Source organism: Gouania willdenowi, chromosome 1 (genome assembly GCF_900634775.1).
Source record: "Gouania willdenowi chromosome 1, fGouWil2.1, whole genome shotgun sequence".
Classification (NCBI taxonomy): domain Eukaryota; kingdom Metazoa; phylum Chordata; class Actinopteri; order Blenniiformes; family Gobiesocidae; genus Gouania; species Gouania willdenowi.
Genome location: NC_041044.1, coordinates 2850193 through 2869225, shown reverse-complemented (window position 1 = coordinate 2869225; position 19033 = coordinate 2850193). Strand labels below are relative to the sequence as shown.

Genomic DNA, 19033 nt, shown 5'->3' with positions numbered 1-19033 from the left:
CATGTAAATATGGAAGAATGTACGTTGTATGAGGAGGGCGACATCTTGGGAGGAACTTGTATTTGACTCTGCTCCCCCAGGGTTCCCCTCCATCACAGGCCTGTCTCTATTTAATGCCAAGACTTTGTCCTCAGCTGGTGGTGAACCACCACCCGTGCCTTGCCTGTGGGGTTTTTTTTTTTAACTGCTAAAAGTGCAGACAATGTGTGAGCAGACACCTTCTGGGTACAATTTGCACTTCTGCATAGTGTTCGTCAGGGTTTTCACCATTCACCAGGATGTTTGTGTATATGATTTTGACTTTTAGGCCTAGTCATGTTTAATCTACAGACACAGGAAGCATAGTTGGCTTTGTGGTCATCCTGTGACTCAAACCATTAGAATTTTTAATTCCATTAATCAGAGGTTTCTCCAGATTAATCACCATTAAATAATGTGTCAAGTGAATGAAAATGTGAAAAGGTAAGAAATTATGAAGGCTTTTCTCATTCTGTCCTCAGTTTACAGTCAAACACATTATTTTAATTATGTTCATATAAATGTTACTTATTGAGCTGCTTTTTGTTTTTGGAGACTTTTATTTTTTTTTGTAATTTTAGGGATTTTGTTGCATTGATAGGTTAAACAAATAATGATTAGAAATTGTACTCAGTTGATTCCACACACTAATTTATTCAAATTAAGTTACTAATTCTGACAGCTTTAATGAAGAATAAACAGCAGAGGAGCAAACATGGATTTACACCATTTCTCTCTGCAGTCATTTTCACTTGCAATTTCATCTGTTTCATAATCAAAGGCTACAACTATGTGTTTGGAGATGTTAATTAACTATTTGGATTGCAATTGTGATGTTTCAGAGGAGTAGTGTGTGTGTATTTGTGCAATACTTTGCCACACTTTTTCTTGCTGTTTTATGGCAGTGGCTTTCCTTTTCTTTTTTTTTTTTTTAAATATGATCTTTAACCTCTTCATACACTTCCATAAGTATTTCCTGCTCCGACGGGAAGAAGTATGCGGCTCTGGTTGTCATTGTGAATCAGTGAATCTGTGATCGATTGTGGGGGTCTATTTAAGGAGTCAGGTGCGCGCACTTATCCAGGATTGCTTTCAGCTGGCCTGATGAATCTGCATCTTCTCATCCAGGATTAGTGTTTATGCAGCTGAATAAGCCTGGACGCTCTTGTTTTGGATTCAATGAGCCCGAATTAATCATTCATCCTGGATGTCTAAATCCTACTTTTATGCAACCGGCCCCAGGTTAGCCATTCAGCATTAATTGCCATAGTGATTAAGCTGCAGCAAGCTTTGTAGTCTAGCACACACTGTTAGCGCAATAAGAGGTCATCTAGATTCATAGCTTACCCGTAAAAGCACAACAAATGAAAAAAAATTTAGACACTACTAATTACACAAAACAAGTAAACAGAGTAAAACTGAATATTCAAAACATTGACAGAAAAATACAGATTACTCTAAAAGCACAACAAATGGAGAAAAATACGAAAAATTACAAAAACATACAAATGTACAAAAATGTTTTTTTTTTAAATTTAAAAAAGGTGAATTTGCATATGAGCTAAAAAGTTTCACCCCAGACATTTAAAGATTTAGCATTTATATTTAAATGTAACATTTAGATTTAATATTTAAATTATATTTTTACAACAAAAAAACTACATAAAATTATAATTAGAAGTTTATTTGAAAAACAGAACATTTTTACTCACGTTTTGTCTTTAATCTAAAAACAAACCCTGAAATGTGGTTTAACAGAAAGTTGACGTTTATTAACACTTCAACAATATTAAGCACTCACAAAATTATTTTAATGTTAAATGAAACAAACTATGTCAACATGTGAATTAGAACAATTGGTGAGAAATGATGACTCAACGTTTGCCTTCAAATGGAATTTGTCTTTGATTTCACGCTGCCAGTTTTCTTCAAATGTTCCTGAAGGAAAACATAGAAACATGTTAGATAATACTAAACGTTCTTTAATGTGGATACAGACAATTAACAAACCATTTTACTTTACACACGTCAACGTTTTTCCCTGTTTAGATACTTTACTGACTGCTAAACTTCCTGTAGAGAAAAAGTGATGTCAGAATTCTTCAGTGTACTGTAGAACTATTACTTCAGTACACTGAGGATTTCCCTGATGTGGATAAATACTGTCATTTCTTTCTACCACAACAGGATTCTCACCTGGGATTCTTCACAGCATAGTGTGGCGCGTGAGCGAGCACAAAGCTTATAATAGTTATTAACTCACTCAGTGCCCCCGACGAGATATCTCGTCATTTCAAATCCAAACGCTCAGCACCATTGACGAGAAACTCGTCATTTGCGTTGTTTCACGGGGATTACTAAAAAACACCCTGGCGGAGGTACCTCATCAATATCTAAGGTGTGGGGTGTTGTAGTGACCAACGGTGCCCTGACGATGGCAGCGGTGCACCTTTAGATGAGAGATTAGCCACTGATGCTACATTAGCTGGGTGGGAGAAGGAGGAACGAGTGAAATTATGGCGCTACAAAGTGATATTGTGACGTATCCAGCAGCTCACAGCTCCACATACTAACACAGAACATGTGTGGACCTGAGTGGATTATTGATAATGTTGTGATCGTGAGATAAAATCATCAACTAACCGAGCGAAACGAGTCATCGCTGCGTGTTGGGAGGAAGAGGAAGTTACATTTGTGTACAGACTGACGGGAGGGAAAGTTGGAGGAACGCCAAAATACAGTAAAAAATCCATTCAACTCTGACATAGACAGCAAAATAATAATAATTTTGCCATCAAAAGCCCGGTCTCAGTGTTTGTTTTTATGTTTTATATAAGGAAACAATGTTCATATGTTAGAGTTGTCACTAAAGCAAAAAAATAGCTTTAAAGTCACTGGCAGGGTTTTTTTTTTTTTTACAAAAAGGCTTTTTTCTCAGCTTTTTGCTCTGAAACTGAAGATTTGTGTAAAACTTGCTCTATTTAATGGCTGATTACAAAAGTACAAAATGAGCCAGAAACAAATGGGTTTTTTTTCATGACAGTAGAGGCTTCAATCTTTCAGAATCTGGTGTCAGATTTCAGATAGTCATAGTACAAAATATTCTGTGGGTCTTTAAAATCAGTCAAAATGCTCAAAAACGGCTGGCACTGATGGGGGTAGAAAATCTGAAAATGGCTGACAATGAATGAGTTAGGAGTTTGTTAAAAAAAATTAGTTATGGTTTAACCCAGTGTTTTTCAACCACTGTGCCGCGGCACACTAGTGTGCTGCGAGAGATCGTCAGGTGTGCCGTGGGAAATTATCCAATTTCACCTAATTGGTCTAAAAAAATTTTTTGAAAACATATTAATTATTATCTGCAAATAATATACCATTGTCGAGTGTCCGTGCTGCAGTAGTGACTAAAGGTGCGTGCACACCGAACGCGACGGAAGCGATGCCGTTGCCTTAAATCGTCCCTGATCGGTAGTTTGCACATAGTGGTGCTTTTTTGTCAGTCCATCATTTCATCGCTCCAGCGACGCGATCACTAGGGAGCTGAAGAATGTGTGTGTGTGTGTGTGTGTGTGTGTGTGTGTGTGTGTGTGTGTGGCCCCGGTAACAGGGTAGAGACAGAGAGAGAGAGAGAGTGTTGATGACGTCTTTTTTTTTCCTTCTTGCTCCGCTTCTACGGTTAAATGATCAACTTAACGGAGATTTTAAAGGATGACTTCACTCAGAATGTGTTTGATCAGTAGTTACTGTGGTTTTAAAGAAATTTACCTCTTTAATTTTGAACCTGATACTTTGAGGAAGTAGAACAGCCTCCGCTGCAGCCGTCAGCACTGAAGCGGGAGCGGGAGGGAGGGAGGGAGGGGCTGCTGCCTCCGCTCTACAGACAGTGAAGGACGGGAGATATCGCTTCACGTCGCTTAAAAAGTTAAAATTTTTCAACTTTGATCATGCAAGTCGCGTCGCTGAGGGGGGGATAAATTGACGTTGCATCATTTACATTGATTTTTAATGTAATCGCATCGCTTCAGTCACTTCAGTCGCGTTCGGTGTGAACCCACCTTGAGAGCGTAATCATGTAAAACTCTTCCATAACACTAGATGGCAGCAAGTAGCGAATTGCATTGTCCGTTGAGACAAGAGAATTAGTGAGGCATGAAAGTGACAGCTGGCGGTAAAAGCATTGTGGGTAAGCGAAACTACGGTGACAGTGATGGAGAAGTTTTTGAAGAGGAAAAATACCAATTCCGAACTGGGCCCTGGACAAAATTCGGACCCAGAAGAGGAAAGAAAGCAAAGACGGTGAGCTCGAGGCAATACAGCGAGAGTTATGTTTCATTTGGATTCTCAGTGTAGAACAGTGAAATCTTTCCCAAATATTATTGCTTCTGTCATAATAAGCACGATATTTCTGTATTCCTGGTAATTAATAATTTTGGACAGAATTAGAGTTTGCAAAACACTTTGACGTTTTCTACTACCTTTAAGACCACATTGTTGTTTCAAGCTGTATTTTTGAAGTGGACATGTTAAGTGCACTTTTTATTTGAAAGAAGAAATACAAATGATGATAAAGTCCTTTATTCTTTGTGTTTATTTGATTCCTATTCAAGACACTTTGATGAGAATGGCTATATTGTTAATATAGGCTACACAGTATCATTTTTTAACATGTTTGGCTGGTGGTGTGCCTCGTGATTTTTTCAATGAAAAAAATGGTCCTTGGCTCAAAAAAGGTTGAAAAACACTGGTTTAACCCAACCATCATTCATAGTCATAGCGCCACCTATTGGTAAAAGGAAATCATAGACATTATATTTGCACAGAACTTTTGCAGGAAAGTTTGTGATATAATCCTTGAAAATGATCAGCTACGTCTCAACACTAACATTTCTGCCACATCCTGACATGTGTGTGGTTGTGAGGGCCCGTTTAACGCTGCTTGCTGCTTTAATTTGATATTGTATATGCTATAGTTGACTTATGGAAGCTGCGAGAGAAACGCTAAGATTACATCATGAGAAATATGAAATCTGCACTCACAAAGGCTGAGGAATAATTTTTTTAAAAGTCTCAAAGCATAAAATTCTAAGTCAAACATAACTATTTGTTTCCGAGTCAGAACAAATGTGATTGAAAGACAAGCCCTTCTGCATATAACGCACATTGTTAAAACAAACATGTACTGTTTACATCACTGTTACATATAATAAATAAATTTAATCATTTTAAAAACAAGTGTGTCAGGCATTTCATTTAGACCAGTGGTTCTCAACCTTGGGGTCGTGAGAAACTAGGACGGGTGTCGCCAGATAGAAACTTGAGCTCATTTATGCTTTTTTTTTACTACACCAAACTTATTACATATACATATAACATATTTTAACCTATTTTGATCACTTTTTCTTGCCATATTTGTGCTCCTTTTAATGCATTTTTGCTACATTACTCGAATTATACTCCTATGCTACATTACTCTACATCACATTTCAATTCCTTTTCTGCACATTTTTTCCACTTTCTAGACTTGTTCAGTATTTATAAACCATTTCCACCAATTTTACACCTAATGTCACATGTTGACCCATTATTGTCACTTTTAACCTCTTTTCACCATAATTTCATGCTTATTTTTGCCAATTTAACCACATTCACCATTTGTCATGCCCATTATTTGCCAGTTTAATTTAATTGTTCCTACTTCTTACATTACATTACCCCAACACCCCCCCCTCCATTTCTGCCAATATCTGTGGTTTTCCAAATCCCATTACTCCCATTTCTGCCACTTTTCCATCACTTTTCAATGCCTTTTCTGCACATTTTCAATCTGCAACTCTCTCCACCTTTAAGGCTAAACTCAAAACCTACTTATATGCTGAAGCGTATACCGTATAATAGCAATAATTTAACCGCCAGAGTGGACATGGGCTCTTCCGTAAACGGTCGCATTTATAGTCTTTGGAGTTACCGTTAGATTAAAAATAAATAGGAAGTGTAAAATTCTAATGTCACTGGTTATGATTTACAGTCTGCATAAAAAGGACTGAATCATAACATAACCACTAGAGCAGACATGGGCTCGTCTGTGAAAGGTTGCATTTACAGACCTTAGAGTAGCTGTTTTCTTACCAATAACCACTGTCACATATGTTGACCCATTACTGTCACATTAAATGTCTTCACCATATTTAATTCTTATTTTTGCCAATATAACCACATTCACCACTTGTCTAGCCATTATTTGCCAGTTTAAACTAATTGTTCCTACTTTTTCCATTTCTGCCACTTTTGAGCCAATATCGACACTTTCGACCCTTTTTCACCAGATTTTCTGTCCATTTTTGTCTACTTTAATTTGTCACTTTTAACCAAATCCCATTTCACCACCTTCTCCATCATTTTTAGTCACTTTGAACTCATTTATCTGTGATTAAAACAAGGATTTCCATCTTTAAGATGACTATAATAATAATAAACATTCCTGGATAACAGTGGATATTATTCAGATGAATAAATAAATGTGGTTATCACAGATTCATAGAACAATGGACCATCATTTTACTGACTTTATGGATGGACCCCAAAAATCTGTGAATTCCACAATTTATGTCCGTTTTCTGTGATCAATGTAGCGTTTAAAAACCCTTTCCTTCTCTTTCCCTCTTGACCTTTTTTAGGCAATCACTGAGTAGAAATAAAACTAAAATGCACACAAACCTGCAGGTTCTCGTAGTGCTTCAGGGTTTTGCAGTGATTAAACTCCGCCTCTTTCGCTCCACTGAAGAAACGATTGCACACCTTACAGAAAAAACCCGTCTTTGGGAGCAAATACTCCATACCTGGACGGACACACACACACGTGTCTAATGTTACACAACTAGCCACACAACGTGCTGAGTCAGCATTACTAATCTCACAGTCCTTACCAACAGGGTTATTGGGGTCATAAGGAGGCAGATCTGCTCTCTTGGACAGTTTCGTCTGTACCTCTGTTTTCTCACACACCTCCTGAGTCGTGGGGGCCGGGTTCTCACACGTCTGGTACTCACCTAAAAAAAAAAACAATTGTCAAAATGTGGAACCAGGTTGGACGAAGAGAAGCTTCTGCTTTTCACATATTCCTCAAACTATCCAAATAAAACGTGTGTCCTGGAATAGTTAATACCCAGAATGCAACAACCAAGATATCAACCCATGTTCACAACATTCTGAGAAAACCTCAACTACATATGAGAATCATTTGAATTTATTCTAATATTCAAAATAATAAAGGGAAAGCTGAAACAGTAAAGAGTCTTTTTTCCCTCTCACTGGACAAAATTTGGGTCATTTCAAGTCCTTATGTCACCATTTTTCATTTCAAAGCTGAATGAAGTGTATTTATGTAGAAATTAAATGAAAAAAAGACTTTATTGGAAATGTTGATATAATCATGATACATTTGAATCATATAAAGAAGCTGTAGATTTATAAAGGCTTTAGCTCCTATATCAACAGTGGAAGAGGAGAAATGACGACTGATACAAACACAGAACAACAAATAATATCAAATCCTCAAATATGTGACAATATGGACAAAAAATATAAACAATGAGCTGCACAAAACCTTGCCATCTTGTCCAGTGAGGATTGGAGACTTTCTGCTCCCACTAGGACCGCTGTCCCTGCTAGCTGCTACATGTTAGCATTGAGGTGTTAACTGCTACATGTTGGCATTGAGGTGCTAGCTGCTACATGTTGGCATTGAGGTGCTAGCTGCTACATGTTGGCATTGAGGTGCTAGCTGCTACATGTTGGCATTGAGGTGCTAGCTGCTACATGTTGGCATTGAGGTGCTAGCTGCTACATGTTGGCATTGAGGTGCTAGCTAGCTGCTACATGCTGGCATTGAGGTGTTACCTGCTACATGTTAGCATTGAGGTGTTAGCTGCTACATGTTAGCATTGAGGTGCTAGCTGCTACATGTTGGCATTGAGGTGTTAGCTGCTACATGTTGGCAATGAGGTGTTAGCTGCTACATGTTGGCAATGAGGTGTTAGGTGCTACATGTTGGCAATGAGGTGTTAGCTGCTACATGTTATCATTTAGGTGCTAGCTGCTACATGTTGGCATTGAGGTGTTAGCTGCTACATGTTGGCATTGAGGTGCTAGCTGCTACATGCTGGCATTGAGGTGTTAGCTGCTACATGCTAGCATTGAGGTGCTAGCTGCTACATGTTGGCATTGAGGTGTTAGCTGCTACATGTTGGCATTGAGGTGTTAGCTGCTACATGTTGGCATTGAGGTGTTAGCTGCTACATGTTGGCATTGAGGTGTTAGCTGCTACATGTTGGCATTGAGGTGTTAGCTGCTACATGTTGGCATTGAGGTGTTAGCTGCTACATGTTATCATTTAGGTGCTAGCTGCTACATGTTGGCATTGAGGTGTTAGCTGCTACATGTTAGCATTGAGGTGCTAGCTGTTACATGTTGGCATTGAGATGTTAGCTGCTACATGTTAGCATTGAGGTGTTAGCTGCTACATGTTAGCATTGAAGTGCTAGCTGCTACATGTTTAGCATTGAAGTGCTAGTTGCTACACGTTTAGCATTGAGATGCTCGCTGTTACACGTTTAGCACTGAGGTGCTAGCTGCTACACGTTTAGCATTTAGGTGCTAACTGTTACATGTTTAGCAAAGAGGTGCTGGCTGCTACACGTTTAGCATTGAGGTGCTAGTGGCTAAACACTTAGCATTGAGGTGATAGCTGCTACACGTTTAGCAAAGAGGTGCTAGCTGAGGCAAGCAGAGCTCCACTGATCTACAAACTCTTTCTCGCACAATTTGCATACAACTGGGCTTTAGTTTTCCATCCAGTGTTTTTATTAAAAACTAAAATTAAAGCTTACAAAGCACAGAAACGAGTGTGCATCAGTATTATGGTATACCTGGAACTAGTGAAATGAGAACGGTTCAGCGCTGTTTGGAGTGCAAAAACAAACCAAAAAAAAAAAAATCAACTGCATTATTTTTAATACGTTATATTAATCTAATTCAGTGCAATTAACGCGATACTATCCCAGCCCTAACATTTTTATTTAGTTAAGTTTTACTATTTATTATTCAGGCCGATGTTACTCCAATGTATGCTGGAAACATTGTTTATTACAGTTGTTCTCAACTGGTGGGTTGGGACCCAAAAGTGGGTCGCAGACCTGTTCTGTGTGGGTCGTGAACAGCTGGTCAAAAATAAATACTTAATGTCTCTCCTGTTGCACTTGTCTTTTACTTTGAAAGAAACTTTTCTTTTTTGACAGGCATGCTGTTAAATGCATGATGCACTGGAAAATATATAGATTTATGTTTTGAAAAAGATTATATTTGTGTGTTTTCAAGAGCTATGATTGAAAAACTAAATTTGGTTTGGTTGGTTAAATTCTAGAAACAAGTGGGTCGCGATTTAATGAGAAACGTGGCAAAATGTGGCTCCCAGGGTGAGAAGCCCTAGTTTAGACTAGCTGGTTGCCATGGCACTAGCTAATGGGGATCCCCTAATAAACAAATGAACACGTCACATGGAAGGTAAAACATCTCACCTGCTTCTGCGTTTGTGTCCTTCAGGTTTTTGTTGGGTTCATCCAGGCTTTTTAGTTCCATTACTTTGATCTTCTCTTCTTCTTTTGTCTCACATGCTGTAGGGGGATTTATCTCTTTGCTGTCCTGCTCCATCTTTGCAGTGTCTTCACCTGCAGCAGTGGAGCAGTTGAAGGGGTTCTCATCTGAAGCTACAGGCTCAGGGAGAGGCTGATCCTCAGGTGTAGAGACCACATCAACAGCCTGTGCAGAGTCTGAAGAGGAAAGAGCTAAATGTAGCACACCATTCTTCAAAGAAACAAGTAAAAACTGTTCTTTCCCTCTATCTGTACCTGGTTCACCTGTGGGCTCACAGTCTTCTGCCTCTGGACACATTGAAACCTGTGGTTGGCTTTCATTCAGCTCAGTTTGTGTCTGTGGAGAAGCTGCAGTGTTTACCACTTCAGATGAAACTAAAGCATCTGAAGTTTCTGATGTCAGAGTGTTTGCATGATCCACATCAGGCTCATGTTCATCCACCTTCACCAAGGTTGTCGTAGATTCCATGGTTGTGTCCTGGAAACAAATGGAAATGTTGCCTTTCAGCTTTGTTCAACCATAAATTCACACAGCGAAAAACTAAAAAGCACCTTTTACTGGGTAACACAAACAGAAGCAACATTTAAACTCATCAAAGTGAGACAAATAAAAAGAATACTAACAACGTCTAAAATAAACTGTGTAATAATAATAAATACACCTTGTGTAATTGACCATAAGATAACACTAGCGTAATCCACATGGAAAATGTTTGGTTAACAAGACCTCTAAAGCAGTGGTTCTCAACCCTTTCAGCCCGCGACCCCCAAAATAAAGGTCCCAGAGTTCAGGGACCCCCACTGTAGCTGAAGGTGGTTGAACACAGACATGAACACTGAAGAACAGTCATGTGGAGACAGGACCATCTATAAGGGGGAATAAAGGGGAGATATTTTTGGGGTCCATCCATAAAGTTAGCAAAATGATGGTCCATTGTTCTATTAATCTGTGATAACCACATTTATTTATTCATCTGAATAATATCTACTGTTATCCAGGAAAGTTTATTATTATTATAGTCATCACCACTCCTTGCAGGAACTTCCAGTCACAGGCACTGCAGGCTCTGCACCTGACAGAGATGCAATGTTCAGATGCAGGTTGTTGGTGCTGCACCAGTCAACCAGATGTTTCACTTCCTCTCTGTAGTCCATGTTGTCACTGATGAGGCCCACTACTGTTGTGTTGTCTGTGAACTCCACGATGTGGTTAGTAGTGGACCTGGCGCAGCAGTCATGGGTCATCAATGTGAACAGCAGTGGACTCCGGACACACCCCTGAGGGCAGCCGGTGCTCAGGGAGATGACACTGCCCACCCGCACAGACTGGGGTTTGTCTGTGAGGAAGTCAAGCAGCCAGTTACATAGAGAGGTGTTGAATCCAAGAAGGGGCAATTTGCTCACAAGATGATATGTATTGAACGCCGAGCTGAAGTCCAGAAACAACATCTGCATGTGTGTCCTTCTCTTTCAGATATTGTAAGAAGAAAGAGATGACGTCCTCTGTGGAGCAGGAAGGCGATTGTAGGTTTTTTAGGCACAAGTATAATATCTTTAAACATGATGTTACCACAGCCTGGGTCAGCGAAGATGTCTGTGAGAACCCTAGCCAGCACATTCCTTAAGCACCCGTCCCGGTATGTCGTCAGGTCTCGCTGCTTTCCGAGTGTTAATTCTCCTTAAGGCTTAAACATAGTCGGCCGGACCCCATGCACACGAACTCTCCGCTCTCCTCAGAGCTTACATACCCCCAGGCGCACCGTCGTGTAGTAGTTTCCATTAAATCCAGCTTCAGTTAGTCCGGTTTGTTCTCCAGGGAGCGGACATTAAAAAGCAGGAAGGAAGTTAGCTGCGTTCTGTGACAATCAGCTTTTAGTAGGCTTTCCACCGATCTGATTGGCTATATTTAATCGGCCGATATTATTCATTTTATGTAATTAATGTGGTCGGCTGTAATGTCTTCATTCGTTGATCAGATCAATGACATTGTTGTGATGAAACATTCTGTCGATGCTCCCAATGCAGTTTTATCGTCTCATTCACACCAAAGAGTTGTTTGCTTTACATGACACGACTTTATTTCACTCGAACTTTGTGCACAAATGTGGAGACCTATGAGCAAACAGTGATCGGTTGAAGCAGAGCGGCTGAGTGCCGGACTTCTTCCCCAGTCTACTGGCTCTGAAAGCGGGGGCAGCCTCTGCTGCGTTTGTGTGTGCGCACGCTTGTTTTGTTTATTATACATGTTAAAACGGAGAGTCCTAGAGCGGAGCGATGCGCTGCCGTTTACCAGCTCTGTCCGTTTCAGGGCAATGGTGGACACAGAAGCGCGTGTGTGTGCACCCCACCTCCGCTGTGCACCTGTGAATATGGACTATAAGCAACAGCAGGTTTTGTGATGCCAGTCAGGAAATATGCCTTTGCTCCACTAATGCTAATGCTGATGCTAATGAAGGCTTCACGGAGTTCCAGTGTGGTCTGCCTCCACAGCTTCATCTCAAACTCTCTTGTAGTTGAAGCTATCCTCAGCTTCAGGGTTAACTCCCTCGCTTCACAGTAGTCATTGACTATGATATGGGACGCCAGTTTAATTCAACAGCTGCAACTTTTATTTTGTTAATCACTAAAAACGGCATACAGCTTATAAAAGATCTGCTCTGGTCACACACGCTCCCTCACGCCACACATGGTCGAGCAGTTAAAGGGCCACACACACACTGACAACAAATGTTATGTTCAGGTCCTGCATGGAAATTCTTAAACTCTTCCACTCCCTCACAGTCACAAAGCTGCTTTTAGGTTCCAAAACATGGTACCATTTGATTTTTCTGTAAATCTGTATCATGTAGTGCCAAAAGAATTTGTTCGGTACCTAAAGAAACAACTTGAATTCATATGGTCATATGGATCGGTGAACGGTGATCGTTTTTATTAAACTCACTGATTGGTGATCGATATTCGGCCCAAAAATCCCAATCATGTAAAGCTTAGCTTTTAGCTTGGTTGCTTGCCCTGCTCGGCATTCCCGTTTTGTCTTCCGGTCACACCGCTTAGGTCTCCTCCGCTGCTTCACAGGCCGCTGGATGTAGCCGCCGTAGGGGCTGGGAGTAATGTAGCAAAAATGCATCAAAAGGAGCAAAAATATGGCAAGAAAAGATGATGAAAATAGGTTAAAATATGGCTAGTTTGGTTTAGTTGCAGAAAAAGGGTAAAAATATGCAAGAATGAGCTGAAATTGTTCAGCAAACATTCTTAGTTTCTTGAAGGCATCTGGTAAGGGAATCCTGATCCCAAGGTTGAGAACCCTTGCTCTAAACAATGAAAATAAATACAATTTGAAAACACAATTTAAAAAAAAAAATTTAAAACCCACACTTAACCATCAAAACAAATCCTCTAGTGTGTTTTCCTGTGATGAAGCCAATGAAAAGTGAAAAAAAAAAAAATGGCGACAGAGAAACTACAAATGACCTCTTCAGTCGTTTGTTGGATCAATGTGGAAGCATCCGCATCTTCCATTGTGGTTTCCATGGGAACAGTAGAGGAATCAGAGGGATCAGGAACCTCCCCTACCTCATCTACAGTCACAAAGTCACTCAGGTTGAACAGGAACTCGTCCTCCTGATCCTGGATGAGAAATAGGAAAAGAGGAGATGTTCGATTTGAGGCAGACCTATAGCAACAATAACTAGAATATTTGCATTTCCTGAAGAAAGTGCAAGAGAGGATGCAGGTGCTGGCACGCGTTGCACTTCATTAGCTTAGCATTAGCACTAACCTAGCATTAGCTAAGCATTAACCTAGCAATAGCTGAACATTAGAAATAAGGTTTAAATAGGTTGAAATGGGTTGAAAAAGTAAAAATAAAAGTTGAAATGAGTTGAAAAAGTTAGTAGCAGGTAGTAGCTGAACATGTTAAAAGTCTAAAATCAGTGAAGAATGGCTGGGGATAAAGGGGTTAAAAGTTGAAAAAGCTGAAATTTCCAATGAAATGAATGGGAAAGAAAAAAATGTAATAAGTCAAAAAGTCACAGATTATAAAAGTACAAGCTAGGGGTGTCCCGATCCAATATTGATCGGATATCGGTTCAATATCAGCCAGAAAACGAATATTGGATTTTAATCGGACTGCATCTAAAATCTCTCATATATAATATTATATTTATTCAATTGTAGATTACTGTAGATATTATGTTGAAGCTACGTAGGGCTGGGTATCGATTAGAATTTCCCAAATCGATTCGATTCATGATTCGCGTTTGATTGATTTTTGATTTAGTTAAGGATATCACGCAGTACCAATTTTACTTTGATATGGAAGACATTCTCACTAGAACTAATTATGCAAATAGTAGAAACTACATTTATCTTGGTGCATTAGTAAAAATATGAATATTTACATTAATAATTGACTCATGCTACATTAATCATGTACACTTTATTTAACATGACCTGAGCATAGGGGTGGGCGATATGGGAAAAATATGTCACAATTTTATCACAATTTTTTTCATTCAAATAGTTTAATTTTAAAGTTATTTACTAATAAAACAAACCAATTCACCAACTTAAAACCATCACCCTAAATGGAAAAGAAGGAATAAAAGATAATTTAAGACAAGGTCATTTCATATAATTTAAAAAAATATATGTAAACAATTTATCAAACTGGTTCCAAGTACAATTAACATCAAACAAAAGGGCTGACAAGTTATTTTAATCACACACAGGCTTTTTACTTTAAAGTAGTGCAGCATTAGCAACATTTGCTACATAACAAGGCAGCAGATCAGTCTAGTGATTTCTATTTGTTATTGATTTTCACACAGTTTGGACAATCATATCCTTTACAAGATAAAACATTACTGCTTTGGTTACATTAGGCATGGGTGATATGGACCAATATTCATATCTTAATATTTTGCCTTAAAATGGCTGTAGGCGATATAAACTCAATTTATTTCTTTATTTTTTTTTTTTTAATAGTTTTACAAGAAAAACAATAATGGGTCAAAGTCAGTGGAGAAAAATGCCACAAAGACCCTTTCATTAATCACTAGCAGCACAATAACAACATTTTTGTGCCACTTTTCATTTTTTCTTTCATTAAGGCTGAAATTTATGATTAAATTCTCTAGTGTTGCTTTTTTCAGGGCAGCTCTGAGTTGCTGAAAGTAGTTTTTAAAGTAAATCACATTCAGGACACTGTCTCTTTAAGAACGTGGAAAAGCCCCGTGAGCCTGCAACAGAGTAAAGTTACAGAAGAGAAATACATGCAATGTTTCCTCAAACATCTCTCAGTGTTTCAACACTCAGAACTGATGGAGTTTAACAGACAGACAGACAGACATCTGCACTGAGCCTTTGACAGACAGCCGCTAACACAGCTAATTCTGTGTGTCTGTGCACTGGGGGGAGGGGGAGCGGAGCGTACGTCTGCCCGTTTAAGCGTTTAATAATTCTTCGGTGTCTGTAATGACATGAATTGTGTTATTTGTCAGAGAAAAACCCATTGAATGCGCTGCGTATGGACCACAGATAGGGCTGGGCGATATGGCCTTTTATAAATACCGCGATATTTTTAGGCCATGTCACGATACACGATATATATCTCGATATTTTGCATTACCCTTGAATTAACACTTTGATGCACAAAATCACACCAGTATGATGATTCTATATGTCTACATTAAAACATTCTTGATCATACTGCATTAATATATGCCAATTTTAAACTTTCATGCAAAAAAGGGGATATCACAACTAAGTCAAAGTTGACATAACTGTATTTATTAAACAGTGAGTGGCTCAAACATAAAATTGTCAACAGAAAGTGCACGTTCTGTGCAAAACTGTCACAGAGACATTTCAAAACAAGACATTAGTGCAGGATGCAACTCACATGGCATTTCAAAACACAAAATTAAAGTGCACTTTTTGTACATAATGCCACTACAATATTTTAAAACAAATAGTGCCCTTTTGTGCATGTTGTCATTAAGATGACATTTCAAAAAAATAAAAAAATAAAAAAAAAAAAATAAAAAAAAGTCCGCGAGTTTAACGGTATGGTCATTTTCAACACCGCACAGACTACAAGCTGCGATATATCGAGTATATTCGATATATCGCCCAGCCCTAACCACAGACATGACGCAAATACACCACTGCGAGGGTTAAAATGTGAACTGCATTTCTACGATCTCCGTGATTTGGGAGATCGCCATCATGTTGTAATCCTTAACAAACTAATATCGTCAGATCACACACCCATACCTGAGCAGAACAAAAATGCAATGATCAATTCAAAGCACAGGACAGGCTGTGTAAATAAAGTGGCAACAGACACATTGTAAACTCAAGACATTCTCATTCCTTTGAGTCTCACAAAGGTTTTTTGCTAATGTTCCAGTGGCTCCACAACAAACCTAATTGTATATTAAGAGACACAACCATAAAAATAAATAAATAATTGTAAATAAAAGCAAACATCTAAAAATTAAACTGATTCTGAATTGTCTTCAAGTGCAATAAGTCAGGTCTTTGGTAGATTTAAGAATATTCTTTTAAATTCCTGTTAACAGTAAACTTCAAGAAAATTTTATTTTTTCCTTTTTTTTGGCTCATTCTCATCGTTTGCTGCTGGAGCGCAGGAAACAACTACGACTTCCTAATGCTGTGAAGGCAGCATAAATGGGGAAAGAGTCAGTGTTAACACATTCCGTTCCCACAGGGAAGTGTGAGTGAATGACGGTGTTAGACGGTTCTTTGTGTGTTTGTTTATCTTTTGCATTGACTATTACTACGACCTCCAATAAAGTCTGTGAAATTGTGATAACAGCTCGAATCACGTCCTTACAAAACCTTTTGGTCAGAGCAGCGGTGAGTGCCCTCCCCACTAGCAGCACAAGGCGCTAATCTACAGGCAGCATGACGTATTGAAAGGTTCGATTCAAGGGTTTTATGAATCGATATCGGGCTATACAAAAGAGAATCAATTCAAATCCATTGATCGATTTTTTAAACCCAGCCTTAGTTGAAGGTTAAAATGTCTGTAACCAATTGGTTAATAATAAATGAGTCAGTTTTTCTCATACCAAATGTTGCTGACTAATGTTCTCTGTTTGAGTAACATCACATTTCTAACTTTCCACACTACAAAACAAGTAATAAAAGTATGTGTGATTCGTGCTGATATATCGGATCGATATCAGCCAATACTCAAAGCTGCAATATCGGTATCATATCAGAAGTGAAAAAGTTGTATCGAGACATCCCAATACAAGGATAAATCTCTGAATTTTTTGATAGCTTATTTGACAAAAACGCAGACAGACAGAAGTAAAAATGCATAGTGATAGTGAGGATGAAGGAGGCAATATTAGTGGATTTTATGTGAAAGTGTCATTGAGATCAGTGGGAGCTGCTGTAAAGTAATAAATGTTCTCTCACCATCTTGGTGTCAGACTTGTTGCCGTCCTGTTTGTCTCTCCTTGAGCTCTGCCTGGAATCAGACTTGGAGGACAACCCTGACCCATCATGATATCCTCTCTTCCTTTGCCTCCTCTCTCTTTCCCTTCTTTCATTCTCTCTTCTGGCTCGCTCTTCTCTCTCCCTCTCCCTTGCCCGTCTCTCCCTATCCAGCCTCACTCTTTCTTTGTCTCTTTCTTCTTCCTTATCCTTTCTGGTGTGACACTCTTGTTTCTCAGTGTTGAACTTCTTTGCATCCTTCTCTGCTCCCTCTGAGCGAGTCTCCTCCACCGCTAACGTCTCTGTGTTTGTAGACGTCTTTGTATCCGGTGTCACTTCCACCAGATATCCAGCAGAGAGAGCTGATAAGTCACTACTGTTAGAATGACTCATCGTTTCTGTAACGCCTTCCACAACAGGAGTGTTTATCGCTTGAGTCACCTGGAAAAATAAAAAAGATCACATCAAAATGTAAACACATCTGGTCAACAACTCAGACAGCCGAAGTCCAACTGTGTCTTTTAGTGAATCATTAGAAAAACTACATTATAAATGAAGACTTTCCGTGTATAAGATAATAAGCCTGTTTTGTCCTGGTTTTCCTCCTCTCCAACCAAGGACAGCATTGTGAGGTCTGAGGTGTGTTAAAGGGATCCTCTGTTTTTACAAAATCAGTTTTTATCCTCTTTTAGTAAACAAAACAGGTTTACATCGACATCTTAAACTTTTCCTGATTTTTTTTGAGCAACCAAAAGCAGCACAAATTGTCATTTTGCCTTAAAAAGCTGCTAAATGATCTAAAAATCAGGCTTGAATGTGTCACTTCAATAGAAAACAATGGAATGTTTGCGGGCAGCGGGGCCGTGTGACATCACATTATTTCAAGATGGAGGAACACAGGCTTTAAAACTGTAGTCTCATTTTTAAAAAGTTAATAAAATAAATATGGAGCATAATAATGTGTTTTGTTAGACATAGATATACTCATAAAAACATTTCAAAGGTTTTAGGTCACATTTGTAAAAACAGTGAAGGATCTTTTAAATAGTGAATTTGTTCCGATAATGGGCAATGGTTCAATATTTACGACCAAAACTCTTTATGTGAGTGTGCGTGTGTGTGTGTGTGTGTGTAAAGCAGACAACTCCCGACCTGTTCACTGATTTGAGACATGGAATGGAATGTAGTTGATCAAGGCAACTCGGAAAATGGCATTTCTCAGTTGAAAATCTCTATCTTTGAGTTCAGCAGCAGCACATGGAAATATCTCAAACATTGCCGACCACTAGAACGTTGTTTTGTTTTTCCGACGTTACCAACTAGGAGCTCTGACTACATGTGGCGTTCAAAGTAACTTTTTCCAAGTTGGAGGTAAAAAAATCCAGAGTTCCCAGTTGCTTTGAACGCAGCATTAGATCTCGTTAGGTCTTGTTTGATCACATTAGATTTCTGTCTTGATGGAAGATTGGTGAGATGTATGCATGCGTGTGTGTGTGTGTGTGACGGAGGGTTTTATCGATGTTACAGGAAACACAAGAAGAGTTGAACAGACTAGTGGACACGTATCATTCAGAAGGAGGAGGGTGGGAGGAGCATGGAAGGCAGAAAAGGGGAAGGAGGAGCCTGGTGGCCAGAGATAAGGAGGAGGAAGAGTGGCGAAGGAGGGCTTAAAGAACAAAGGGGGAGGAAGGGGTACGGGGTGGGGGCGGAGCATAGACGCAAGACATTATTGTTGAGATTATCAGAGCTTTCACACACAGTACAATCCAAACTGTTCCATGTCTGATTATTATCTTAATGTGTTGGTCTGTAATAGAGCTGGGCGACATATCGTGATTCAAGATATATCAAGTTTTCTATTTTGGCGATATAGAAAATTACAATATTCTTCTTTCTGG

The 19033-nt window shown here is 39.1% G+C and overlaps 1 protein-coding gene across 3 annotated transcripts in view; it reads right to left on the bottom strand.

Annotated features, from left to right (window-relative positions):
• Window positions 1-1807: 1807 nt before the first annotated feature.
• LOC114471306 (zinc finger protein 638-like) overlaps window positions 1808-19033 on the bottom strand; it is a 42976-nt gene continuing 25750 nt past the window's right edge. For all 3 annotated transcript variants that reach the window (XM_028460027.1, XM_028460036.1, XM_028460044.1), the window contains exons 19-25: window positions 17118-17576; window positions 13137-13292; window positions 9921-10143; window positions 9591-9842; window positions 6942-7064; window positions 6733-6854; window positions 1808-1956 (exon numbers count right to left, since the gene is read on the bottom strand). In XM_028460027.1, the coding sequence (XP_028315828.1) occupies window positions 1906-1956; window positions 6733-6854; window positions 6942-7064; window positions 9591-9842; window positions 9921-10143; window positions 13137-13292; window positions 17118-17576 (1386 nt within the window). In that variant the 3' untranslated portion in view covers window positions 1808-1905. The remainder of the gene's footprint in view (window positions 1957-6732; window positions 6855-6941; window positions 7065-9590; window positions 9843-9920; window positions 10144-13136; window positions 13293-17117; window positions 17577-19033) is intronic.